The 13540-nt window shown below is 46.3% G+C and overlaps 1 protein-coding gene across 1 annotated transcript in view; it reads left to right on the top strand.

Moving 5' to 3' along the window:
* The window catches only part of Abat (4-aminobutyrate aminotransferase), a 104267-nt gene that overhangs the window by 53710 nt on the left and 37017 nt on the right, over positions 1-13540 (top strand). The window contains exons 2-5 of the mRNA XM_036195629.1: positions 3164-3267; positions 9253-9350; positions 10974-11003; positions 11607-11724. Coding sequence (XP_036051522.1) covers positions 3198-3267; positions 9253-9350; positions 10974-11003; positions 11607-11724 — 316 coding nt within the window. The 5' untranslated portion in view covers positions 3164-3197. The remainder of the gene's footprint in view (positions 1-3163; positions 3268-9252; positions 9351-10973; positions 11004-11606; positions 11725-13540) is intronic.

The following is a 13540-nucleotide window of genomic DNA, read 5'->3' as shown; positions in this document are numbered from 1 at the left end:
TAGGAACATGTTTTATCTGATTTCTTCCTCCTATGCCTAAGTGACTCAGTGCCTTGCCTGTAAGAGCTACTTAATTAACTCTTGTTGAATGAATTGGTGGGCAAGAAAGTGAATGAACAACATGAATTCTTCTGAGAATGTCTGACAGAGATTGTGTTTTGCTATAAGCTTAGTTTCAGCTGCAGGGCACTGAAATGTCACACGACACTAGGATACGTTTTCCAAAATGACTTGTCATTGAAAGTGCATGAGTGTGGCTCTCATTTTGATGGGCTATTCAAACGTTCATGCTCAAGTCCTTCAAGATTCTTGAATTCTCAAAAACATATTTATTAAAATAGAATTTCTTCATTTTATTTTGTGTGTGAGTGTGTTTGCCTGCATCTGTGTATGTGTGCCACATATGTGTTTGGTGCCTGAGGAGGTCAGAAGAGCCAGCAGATCTCCTGGAACTGGAGTTAACCATCATGTGGGTGCTGGGAATTGAACTCAGGTCCTCTGCAAGAGGATCTTGTTAAGCTATCTCTCCAGCCCTTAAAGAACATATTTAATGGAATAAGCTTGAATTCTGTGAAGTTTCAGTGCCGTTTGAGACCATCGGCCTTAAGTGAGAGGTGGTGACCACTTTTTCTACATGGTTACCCTGCTGCTGAAGTAGTAGGCTTTCTGGAGTTGGACATAGTAGAATCACCTTTTTAGGAACTCATTAAATTGTCAAAAGAAGAATATAGTTTCTAAGTTAATTTATGGTCACAGTTTTCTTTTGTTTTTGATTTTGATTTTTTGAGACAGGGTTTCTCTGTGTAGTTTTGGTGCCTGTCCTGGATCTCACTATGTAGACCAGGCTGGCCTCGAACTCACAAAGATCCGCCTGGCTCTGCCTCCCGAGTGCTGGGATCAAAGGCGTGCGCCACCACCACCTGGCTTATGGTGACAGTTTTAAAGCCTGCTGTTTTCTCCCTAATTTTTCTCTTATGAAAAGAAATGAAATGGATTCTCTGAATGGCTTCCTTTTGAGACAGGATCTCACCATGCAGCTTCTGACTGGAACTCACTATGGAGAGCAGGTTCCATCTCACGAAAGTCTGTTCATCCCTTCTTCCTAAACACTGGGATTAAAGTCATGAGGTGCCATGCCCAGCCTTGAACTATGTCTCCCACCCCCACTTTGAGCCTTCTATCTACTGTGGTTAGGTTAACTTAATTAATTAGTTTATTACAAGTACAGCAGTGTTTGGTGTCAGGCAGTCCCATGACCAATGTGGTCACCCCTGTGAGTGCCCTGCCTCAGATCTGAAATGGGGGGAGCTTTGTTTGCTAGACAACTGGCCAGATATCTGGAGCCAGACAGTGTGCCCTTTGGAGCATTTCAGTCCATACTCATGTGACAGCATTTCCACCCAGGAAGAGTTAAGGTCTCCAGCACAGCTGGCTGAGGTGGATCCTCCCAGAGACAAAAGATAGAGTTGAACAGAATCTACTATTGCCCAGGGTCCATCACTCTGTCCATGACAACAGAAACTGCTCCGGCTAGCACCAGCAGGTTAAAACAAAGGTGGCCAGGCTACGAAGGAATTTCTACACTTGCTCACAAAGGCATTGTTCAGGTAGGGACTCCTAACTCGTATTCCTCGTGTTTCCTTTTGATTCGGGGGACATCCATGAGGGAAACACCACTGGCCCTCTTCATTTATGGGAGAAGGAACTTGCATTTTCCTAACAGTGTTAGCTGTAGACGAATTTCTAAATGGTCTTATTAAATAAAAAACACAGAGCCAAATATAGGAGTGAAAGCCTTAGAGAGATCAGGGAAATAGTGACGGCCACCAGCCAGCCTACATCACCAGTTCTGCAGCATCCAAATGCCAAGACTCCCTGACTACTCAGGCTTTTATTGCCTTGCTGTTCTGCCCTCTCATTGGCTATCTTAGCCCAGCTACCTTACTTCCTCTTCCTACGCAGCTCTGTCACTTTCTGTCTGTCTGTACAGACCTCCAGGTCTCTATGATTAGTACTAGGATTAAAGTGGCCTTGAACACACAGAGACCCTGCCTGCTAAGTGATTGGATTAAGGGAGTGTGCTACCAGTATCTGACTTGTGTTTTCTTAAAATGACTTGCTATTTCCTCTGATCTCTAGGCAAACTTCATTTATTAACATACAAATAAAATATCACCACATTTCAGCACAAATAAAATATCACCATAGTTAGTGCTCTAACTATCCACAGCCAAGATGAGCCTCAGGCCTGAGACCCTAGATAGGGTGACAGTGCCAATAACCCAGGACTGCCTTGGTTTCAAAATGGAAAGTTTCATGTGCTAGGAATCTCTCCATTCCAAGCACATTTGGACAGTTTATTATTCTAAGACAGTGTGTCCTATGAAATGGGCACCAGTTGTCCCCACACACACTGCATACCCAAGCTCCCTGGACAGCCCATGAAGGGACAGGTTTGAGAGTTCTGAGCTTCTAGCACTGAGTCAGCAGAGATGTCTGCACTGAAGATTCCTGTCAGAATTTCCTCCCCCAGAGCACACACTTGTCCTCACTTAAGGGGGCTCTTAATCCAACTCTGAGTTGTTAGGGGTGTGTGTGTGTGTGTGTGTGTGTGTGTGTGTGTGCAGATATGCACATGACGGGGGTGTGTGGAAACCAGAGGTCAACCTTGGATGTCTTCTTCAGTCACTTTCCACATTGTGTTTTAAGACAGGGGTCTCTTTTTCTCCTGGAGCTCGCTGATTTGTTTAGACTGGCTAGCCAGTGAGCACTAGGGAATCCCCCTGTCTCCACTTCCCTAGCACTGGGATTACAAGCATGCACCACCACACTCAGCTCTTTCTCAGGGTTCTAGGGATCAAACTCAGACCCTTATGCTTGTATAGCAAGCACTTTGCTAATTGGACCACTTCTCTGGGCCTCTATTTTTCTATATAGAGAGTGAGTATGCTCATCCTGTCTGCAGTGTAAAAGATGAGGAAAAAGTATGTAAATTAAAGTGTATATTCAGCACAAAATGTGCTTGATTGAAGAGTATTTAGCATACAGAGAAGGGATTTGTATCCTAAGAACCTTCGCTACAAAATGGGCAACATTGAGTTCAGATGCCTGTTGCGGTGCTGGATCCCCGTGGGCCTAAGTCTGTGTTTTCGGTCTCTTTCAGGAGTGAAAGGATCCTCTTCCTGAAGGAGGGGGTCATGGCCTTCTTGTTGCTCACCCGGCGGGTGGCCTGCAGCTCCCAGAAAAACCTCTGTCTCTTCACATGTGGTAAGTACCCAAGGTCTTGGCGTGACTCCCCAAGAGACACAGTGACGACTAGGGGTCTCTGGTCAAGATAGAAGGATCTGGCTGCTTCTGGAGCTTTCCTAGCATTTTTTGGTGAGACTTACTCCCATTGTGGGCATCACGCCTGTCCACAGATGGACAGTTCTCAAGTAGGAAGCTGATGCGGCTGAGCGCCGCTCTGCTCAGGGGTGGTGGCCTCTAAGGCAGAAGGACCCAGAAAGGAAGACGCATGGCTGGGGTTGGTGCTAAGGAGTGAAGAAAGTCACAAAAAATGAGGCTGAGGGTGTGTCGCTCAGTGGCAGAGTGCTTTCCTAGCACACAAAGCTGAGGGTTTACTCCCCAGCTCTGTATAAACAGGGGCATTTGGGCTGAGGAGATGGCTCATTAGATAGTGGATTTACTGTGAGTGAGAACTGGAATTCAGATCTTCGCACAAAAGCTGATGGGTGTGGCAGCCTGCTTATAATTCCAGCCTTTAGGAGTTGGAGACAGGAAGTCCCAGGACAGGACAGCCCAGGGTTCATCAGGGTGCCTTAGGGGAACAACAGAAGAAGATACCTGACATCAGCTTCTAGTGCCCCAACACACAACATTCACACACACACACAAATACACCAAAGGGTGATGTGGGAACCACTCATAATCCCAGAACTCAGGAGTTCAGGTCAGGAGGAACTCCAGGTCATCCTCAGCTATATAGAAAGTCCATGGCTAGCCTGGGTACATGAGACATGTTAAAAAAAAAAAGCTGAAGTCACAGGCATGATGCCAATGGCCATATAATTCCAGCATTCAGGAGGTTAAGTTGGGAGGGTCAGGAGTTCAAGTACAGGCTTGGCTAAGAAGGAAAGAAGAGCTAGGCAGTGGTGGCACACACCTTTAATCCCAGCACTGGGAAGCAGAGGCAGGCAGATCTTTGTGAGTTCAAGACCAGCCTGGTCTACAGAGCTAAGATCCAGGAAAGGCACAAAGCTACACAAAGAAGAAAGAGGGTGGGGAAGAAAGAAGGGGAGTGAAAAGGAAAAGTGATGGGAACAGATGCCTGGAGGGTGCACACAACCCCAGCTGTTAACTGTCTGATTTGAGTGTTTGGGCACTGAGCTCCAACTGTGAACTCTGACCCACTCCATCTAATCATGCACAGCATGGGGCTGTCTCCAAGTGCTGACCTGCAGCAAGTTGGAATCTGTCACCAAGTCATTAATTGTACTTATTTATTTTTGAAACAAGGTCTCTTTAGCCTATTATCTCCATAATCCCAGCACCCAGGATACTGGGCAGAAGGATCATGAGTTTAAGGCCAGTCTGGGATGCATCATAGGGAGTTCTAGGCCAACATCGTGAGATTTCGTTTCAAAAACAATCAAAAAAGGATGGAGGCAACGGCTCAGTCTTTTTAACTTGGGTTGCAGGAATCGAACTCATGTAGTCAGGCTTGAGTGGCAAGTGCTTTTACCAGCTGAGCCTACTCTCTGATCTTGATTTAAAAAAGGCTTGCCTAGCCGGGCAGTGGTGTTGCTTGTCTTTAACCCCAGCACTCAGGAGGCGGAGCCAGGGGGATCTCTGTGAGTTCGAGGCCAGCCTGGGCTACAGAGTGAGTTCCAGGAAAGGCGCAAAGCTACACAGAGAAACCCCTGTCTCAAAAACAAAACAAAACAAAACAAAACAAAAGTGAGGGGGGGCCTTGTCACACAAGTATGAGAATCAGCAGCAACATAAAATCTGGGTGTGTAAAAGCTGGGTGCGGTGGTACACACCTGTAATTCCAGCATTGTAAAAGGAAGCAAGAGGGGCCCTAGGGTTTCTGGCTAGCTAGTCTAGCAAGATCATTGAGTTCCAGGTTAACTGAGAGACCCTGCAGCAAACAATGAGGTGGAGAGAGGGAAGAAGTCACCACACTACTTCAACACATGCACCTTTCACATACACACACACACACACACACACACACACACACACACACACACACACATCCCATACACACACACACACATCCCATACACACACACACACACACACACACACACACACACACATCCCATACACATGCACACACACACATCCCATACACACACATGCACACACACACATCCCATACACATGCACATCCCACACACACACACACACATCCCATACACATGCACACACACACACACACACACACACACACACACACACACATCCCATACACATGCACACACACACACACATCCCATACACATGCACATACACACACACATCCCATACACATGCACATACACACACACACACATCCCATACACACACACAGACACACAGACACACCACACACCATACACATACACACACACACCACACACACACATCCCACACACATGCACATACACACACATCCCATATACACACTCATGCATCCCATATACCCACACACACACACACACACACCACACCACACACACACACACACACACACACACACACACACACAAGTGAATGAATGAGAGGAGGAAGGGCAGGGCAGGGCTCTAGCTGGATTTTACCTTGACATTGTTCACATACGGAACAATTGTTTTCTGGGAATGATAGTTTCATTTGTTAAGACCAGAGAGTTGGCTCAGCTAGTAAAAGCATTTGCTACTTGTGCTGGCTAGTTTTATGTCAACTTGACACACGCTAGAGTTGTCTGAGAGGAGGGAACCTCACCTGAGAAAATGTCTCTCTAAGATCTGACTGTAAGTAAGATCTTATTTAGTGATTGATGGGGGAGGGCCCAGCCCATTGTGGTTGGCTCCATCCCTGCGCTTGTGGTCTTGAGTTCTATAAGAAAGCAGGCTGAGCAAGCCATGAAGAGCAAGCCAATCTGCAGCCCCCCTCCATGGCCTCTGCATCAGCTCCTGCCTCCGTTCCTTTCCTTCTTGAGTTCCTGACTTCCTTCAGGGATGAACTATGATATGGAAGTGTGACTGAAGTAAACCCTTTCCTCCCCAACTTGCTTTTGGTCATAGTGCTTCATCACAGCAACAGAAACCCTAAGTAGGATACCACTCAAGCCTGACAACCTGAGTTCAAAACCCAGGTTGAAAGCCAGATTTGGGGAGAGGAGCATTTAGCTATAATGCCAGCACTCCTGTGACAGAAGCAAGAGAACTGGCCAGAAATGTGAGGGCCAGCTAGCCTGGGGTCTGTAGCACAGCAGCAGAAATAACAAGAGACCCTGCCTTAACAGGGGGTGATGAGTCGGGGCGGGGGCAGTGGGAGACAAGAAAAGAAAGGACTCCTAAAAGTTACCCCCTGCCTTCCACACAATCCCTGAGGCACATGGTACATGAGTGTGCATGCATACACACTCTAAAGAAACTAATAGTTATCTTTAAAGATCAAGAGGATATTAAAGGTGGGGTGGTGGGTGGTGCACACCTATAATCCCAGCACTTGGGAGGCAGAGACAGGTAGATGTCTGAGCTCGTGGCCAGCCTGGTCTATAGAGCTATTTCCAGGACATCCAGGGCTACACAGAGAAGCCCTGTCTCAAAAAGAAAAGGGGGTGGGAAGGAGGCTAAGGACTTTTGGCAACTGTTCTCTGTGGTGTAAAGAATTGACCTTGAGCCATAAGCACCATCGTCACCACAGAGGGCCGGATCGTGAACCTCTGCTGCTGCGTCCAGTCTTGTGTGCCCACAACATACTCCTGCTTTCTACAGACCTTTTTTTTTCTCTGTGATTCTGATAAGAATTTGATTCTGGGAGAAGTGTTGCTTTTGCTGAGGCACCAGGGTATCCTCAGGGTCTGGAGAGTAGAAAGCATGCCCTGGGTTCCTTCCCTCCCCGGCCGGCTCTGGAATTATTCACCATGTCCCTTTTGATGTGGATGCTAGGGATGGAGCTCATGTCCTCATGCTTGTGTGGCAAGCACATAACCATCTGAGCCATCTCCCCCCCCCCCCCGCCCACCCCATTATGGTTAATATTGATTGCCAAGTTGACAGGGCTTAGAATCATGCAGACCGGTGGCTCTCAACCTTCCTAATGTTGCCACCCTTTAATACCGTTCCTCATGTTGTGGTGACCCCCAGTCATAAAATTATTTCATTGCTCCTTCATAACTGTAATTGTGCTATTGTTATGAATCGAAATGTAAATATCTAATGTGTAGGATATCTGATATATAACCCCCAAAGGGGTTATACCCACAGGTTGAGAACAACTGACACCGGGCGATGGTGGCGCACACCTGTAGTCCCAGCACTTGAGAGGCAGAGGCAGACAGATCTGTGTGAGTTCGAGGCCAGCCTGGTCTACAGAGTGAATTCTAGGATAGCCAGAGCTACACAGAGAGAAACGTCATCTTGAAAACCCAAAAACAAAACAAAAACCAGGAGAAACCAAGATGAACACCAGTGTCCATCTCCATCTCTTACTGACTGTAGACACTGTGACCTCACAGTCCTGTCACGAGGCTTCCCCGCCATGATAACTGTAACCCTCACACTGTAGGCCAAAAGAAACCCACCCTTCCTTGTGTTCCTTTTCCAGGAACTTCATCACAGCAGTGAAAAAAGTGATTGATATGGACAGGGCCTCATGATGTTTCCCAAACTGGCCTTGAATTCCTGGGCTCAAGGGATCTCCTGCTTCAACTACCCTAGTATCTGCAATCAGGCACATGCCCTTGCACTCAGCTCCCCTCTTAGAGCTTAACCAGGATGGGTGTACATTGTATCCCACTGTCCGATGGCAAGGATGTCTCTGAGCACCTGAAGTGTTTGAGCAGCCAACGATGACCAGCCAACATGTCAGCAGTCCTGAGGCTGAGAGACTCTGCTCTGCAGATATACAACTGGCTTTAATTTGGACTGGGTTTCTTTTTTAAATGTATTTATGTATTTTATGTATGTGGGTGCTGCTTTGTCTGCATGTATGTGTACACACCAGAAGAGGGCATCAGAACCTATTGTAGATGTTATGAGCCAATATGTAGGTGCTGGAAACTGAACGCAAGACCTCTGGAAGAGCAGCCAGTGGCCTTAACCACTGAGCCATCTCTCCAGCCTCTGAATTTTTTTAAAGTGTGTGTGTGTGTGTGTGTGTGTGTGTGTGTGTGTGTGTGTGTGTGTGGTGTGAAGGTACTTCCAGAGGCCAGAAGAAGGCATCAACTCTCCAGAGCTGGAATTACAGGCTGTTGAGGTCTTCCTAATGTGGGTGCTGGGAGCTGAGCTGAGTCCTCTACAAGAGCAGGAAGTGAGCCGTCTCTTCAGTCTTCGGTCCTTGAAGGTTTTGGACAGGCAGGAGAGCTCAGCCGGAGAAAGCACATGCCATTCAAGAATAATGACCTAGATTCAACCCTGAACCCACAGGCAAAGGAAAGAACTAACTCCCAAAAGTTGTCCTCTGACCTACACACACACACACACACACACACACACACACACACACACACACACATGCTGAGCATGGAACCTAGGCCTTCCCACACGTTGGGAGCTCAGTACACTGGGTTCATCATTTTCTTGCTACGTGTCTTCACAAAGTGAAATGGAGGCTGGAGATGGCTCGTCAGGTAAGAGCACTTGCTGCTCTTGCAGAGGACCTGGGTTTGGTTTCCAGCACCCACGCCACTCAGCTCACAGCCGCCTTGGAGTTCCAGCCTCTTCAGTTCCCAGGAATCTGACACCTTCGGGCCTCCAGGCACTGCACACTCACTGTGCACCTAGGGCAAGCCAGCAAACACAAGGAACAGGAAGCTGGGTCAGCTCGTCATGCTCCCTTACGATGGAGCATTTCCAGCTACTTCGCTGGCTGTGGCTTCTCCCAGTCTTAGAATCTTCATTGTTCTCACAGGTCTAATTGGGTCAGATGCAGCATTTCTGGATGTCCTTGTCTGAACAAAGCTGAGGTCCTGGGCCCCCTGTTAAGGACTGAGGGCATCTGTTGAGGCTAATTCTCCTTGTGTCTTGTCACGGGGCTTCTCATTGGTCTTCTGTGTTGCAGGATCCAGATACATCAGTCAAGCTGCTGCCAAGGTTGACATTGAATTTGACTATGATGGGCCACTGATGAAGACAGAAGTCCCAGGGCCTAGATCTCAGGTGAGTCAGCCACACCTGGGACAAAGACCCAGGAGACAGGTGCCAGGTGGCTTAGGCATCCTCTCAGAGCGTCTGCTAGAGATGTGTGAAAATGACCCAGGCCACATGAAGGTTTCAAGAGTAATTGAGTAAAACCAAAACTTATTATAAGCCACAGTCATCCTAGGGTCCCCCCTGCTATATATATATAGCCTACATGGTACTGTGGGTTGCAGTCTGATTGTCCTTTGCTTTATATCTAGAATCCACTTATGAGTGAGTACATACCATGTTTGTCCTTCTGGGTTTGGGTTACCTCACTCAGGATGATTTTTTCTATTTCCATCCATTTACCTGCAAATTTCATGCTGTCATTGTTTTTCTCTGCTGAGTAGTACTCCATCGTGTATTTTACCACATTTCCTTAATCCATTCTTCAGTTGACAGGCATCTAGGTTGTTTCCAGGTTCTGGCTGTTATGAATAGTGCTGCTATGAACATAGTTGAGCATGTGTCTTTGTGGTATGATTGAGCATTCCTTGGGTATATGCCCAAGAGTGGTATGGCTGGGTCTTGAGGTAGTTCGATTCCAAATTTTCTGAGAAACTGCCATACTGATTTCCACAGTGGTTGTACAAGTTTACACTCCCACCAACAGTGGAGGAGTGTTCCCTTTGCTCCATATCCTCTCCAACACTGACTGTCATTAGTGTTTTTGATCATAGCCATTCTGAGAGGTGTAAGGTGGTATCTCAGAGTCGTTTTGATTTGCATTTCTCTGATGATTAAGGATGTTGAGCATTTCTTTAAATGTCTTTTGTCCATTTGTGATTCTTCTTTTGTGAATTCTCTGTTTAGCTCTTTAGCCCATTTTTTAATTGGATCATTCAGTATTTTGATGTCTAGTTTCTTGAGTTCTTTATATTCTGTGGAGATCAATCCTTTCTCAGATGTGGGATTAGTGAAGGTCTTTTCCCATTCTGTAGGCTGTCTTTTTGTCTTATTGACTGTGTCTTTTGCCCTGCAAAAGCTTCTCAGTTTCAAGAGGTCCCATTTATTAATTGTTGTGCTCAGTTGTAGAAAACTTACCCATCATGTGCAAGACTCTAGATTCTATCCCCAGTACCACAGAAAAAGAAGAGAGGGTTCTTTATTTTTGGACATTAAATGCCTTCAGCGTAAAATTTTTTTTTGCTACATTTGTACTTCCAGGCTGGTGTGGTGGCACAAAGCCCTTAATTCCAGAACTCTGAAGTTGAAGTGGTGTATCTTTATAAGTTTGAGGCTGACCTAGTGTACTTACTGAGTTCTGGGCCAGCCAGGGCTACACAATAGACTCTGTCTCAAAAATAAATAAGAGAATAAAATAACTTTTTGCTTCCTTTACTTTCCCGAATATTTAAATCCGAATCTCTGATCTATCTGTTGTAATTGCCACTTACTGTGATGTGGAGTAGATTTTTATCAATTATCTGTATTAAGTAATTTTTAAATATTTATTTATAATATTGACTAATAGGCTATCAAGTTCTTGGCATCGAAGCCAAAAACAAAGCCTCAATAATTGGAAAAACATGGGAGATATTTAAGACACTTTGGCAGGAGAGTACCATCCATGGCTGATACTTCTGTTCTTGCCTGCAGGAATTAATGAAACAGCTGAACACAATCCAGGTGAGTGGGCACAAGGAGATTCCTTCTACTATTTCTTTTTTTAATGATTGTATTTATGTGTGCATGTCTGTTTGTGTATGCGCTTATGTGTAGTTACCCATGGTGGCCAGAAGAGGGAGTCAGATCCCCCTGGAGCTGGAGTTGCAGGCAGCCATCTCACATGGGTGCTTAGAACCAAACTTGGGTCCTCTGTATACGCAATACAAGTTCTTAACTACTGAGTCACCTCTCCAGCCCATGTTTTTATATTTCTAATTTCTATTCATTTCTAGTTTTCTTAGTGGCTCCTCTGAGGCCCACCACACATTCTTTGACTTGTCCGAACTTGCTTCTGAGTTACTTCTCAACCATTTTTTGTTGTGATCAACAAACCAGACATAAAATTTCACAAAACACAACACCATGGCTTCACAAACCAATTTAAAGCAAGCCACTTGGATCATCTTTCCCAGAGAAAGACACAGAAGCTAGCCAGCACCCACAGATTCCCATGTAGTGTAGAATGAGCAGGATGTAGTCTGTTTCCACGGTCCAAGCCTAGTCCTAAAAGACTATGAATCTGGGGAGGAGTAGCCAGCCTGAACCAGTTTCCTCTTTCCCAAGAATGCAGAGGCTGTGCACTTTTTCTGCAACTATGAAGAAAGCCGAGGCAACTACCTAGTAGATGTGGATGGCAACCGCATGTTGGACCTGTATTCTCAGATCTCCTCTGTCCCCATAGGTAAGAGATGGACAGTCACCTCTCGCTTCCTTTTAGTTATGATTATCAGGCTTTAAATATTTGTCCTCCATGTTTTACCAGCCTCTCTCACCAAGAGTAAGTGAATGAACAAGTAATGGTGGAGAGGACATGATTAGACACTGTTTTGTTGTTGCTAAGGATTTTTCTTTTAATTTTAAGTATGGGGGTGTTTTGCTTGCATGTATGTATACCACCTGTGTGCAGTACCTACAAAGACCTGAAGAGGGCATTGCATCCCCTGGGACCCAAATTACAGATGGTTGTGAGCCTCCATGTGGTAGTGGAAATAAAAGCAGGGTCTTCTAGAAGAGTAGCTGTGCTGTTAACTGTTGAGCCATCTTTCCAGTCCCTAGACATTGTTTGTTCACGTTATATTTAAGACTTATTTAATTATGTGTATGTATGTGAGTACAGATACTCCTGGAATCCCTGAAGCTGGAGTCACAGATGATTGGGAACTACCTAATATTGGTGTTGAGAACTGAACTTGGATTTTCTGCAAGAGCAGGAAGTGTTCTTAATCATTGAGCCACAGCTCCAGCCCATTAGATATTATTGTAAATAATAAAGATTCTTTACAGGTTTGGTAAGCAGAGGTGATGCAATCAATTTGCTTTTAATGACTCTGACACTTGAAGTGAGGGAAGCTGGGATAGGAGATCCTGCAGCAATTCACAGAGCGAAGGAAGGAGATCCTTACATTTATAGCCTTTAGAGGGCAGGAGTCGCTGCACTTAGGAAGGGAATGGTCTCTGAGCTTATCAGGTTAGCAAAGGCGCTAAATAGTGTACAAAGCAGTGATTTGGGAGCTGGTCCTCTTGCCCCACCCCACCTTCGCTGTTAGCTGCTTTGCAGCTTGGGGAAGGTACTCAACAGGTGCAGCCTCTGTGCTCTAACACCTACGAGGGCCTTCTCTCCTCCTCCAGATGTCACCAGATGAGTGTGTATTCATTTCTTTGCCAATTTTGCAACTAGGTGAAGAAAGCTAGAAGAGGTAAACTCACAGAGCAATCACAGCTCAATGGTGCTGTCTAGGTTGGGTTTCCTATCAGAGCCTGTGACGAGGATTCTTCATGGAATCTGCTGAAGGAATGCCTGAACTGAAAGGGAAGGCAGGAAGATAGCTTCCAGCAAGAGAAGATCAAAAGGGTGAGGTCTCTGCTCTCACAGGAGACTCTCTGCATGCTAGACTGAGGCAGACACTAGCCCTTTTGCACCCTTGAGCTGGCCACTCATTGCCTATCCACTGCCAAGAGGAGGCCCAGCAAGCGGCCTCCAGGCATGGAAGGCAGTTTCTGGAGGAGGAGGAGGCAGCTGGAGCCATTATCAGCCAACACAGACAGCAGCTGGAATATGGGGATGATCTGCCTGGGAAATGTAACCTCAGTGGATGCTAGCAGCACCTGCCTCAACTGGGCTCCTCTCCCAGCCACATGGAGCTAATACAGACAGTGGGACAGACAGGGTTAATTTGGAAATGAGGCAGCTGCTGTTTGCAGCTTGGATGGTTATTGTCCCTTTGGTTGATAGATACCCAGCTGTGTTCAGTGGCCTGTGGGCTGTGTCTGTCCCTTCACAGATGATACTACTTATCTACTGTAGAAGAGACAGGCATGGGGAGTTGGTTCTGATGCTCTGTGTTAACAGCTCTCCACCCCCACCTCCTGGCACCCTGGGATCTCCCTGAACCCCAGCCTTGGGTGTCCATTCCTCCTCTACCTCCCCAGCACTTGTCCTCAGACCTTCTAATTTCCTACTGAGATGTGACCAGACAGCAACAGTGACTCATCCTTCA

The sequence above is a fragment of the Onychomys torridus genome, chromosome 8 (assembly GCF_903995425.1).
Source record: "Onychomys torridus chromosome 8, mOncTor1.1, whole genome shotgun sequence".
Taxonomy (NCBI): domain Eukaryota; kingdom Metazoa; phylum Chordata; class Mammalia; order Rodentia; family Cricetidae; genus Onychomys; species Onychomys torridus.
Note: the sequence above shows the minus strand (reverse complement) of the source record. Positions and strands in the feature narration are given on the sequence as shown.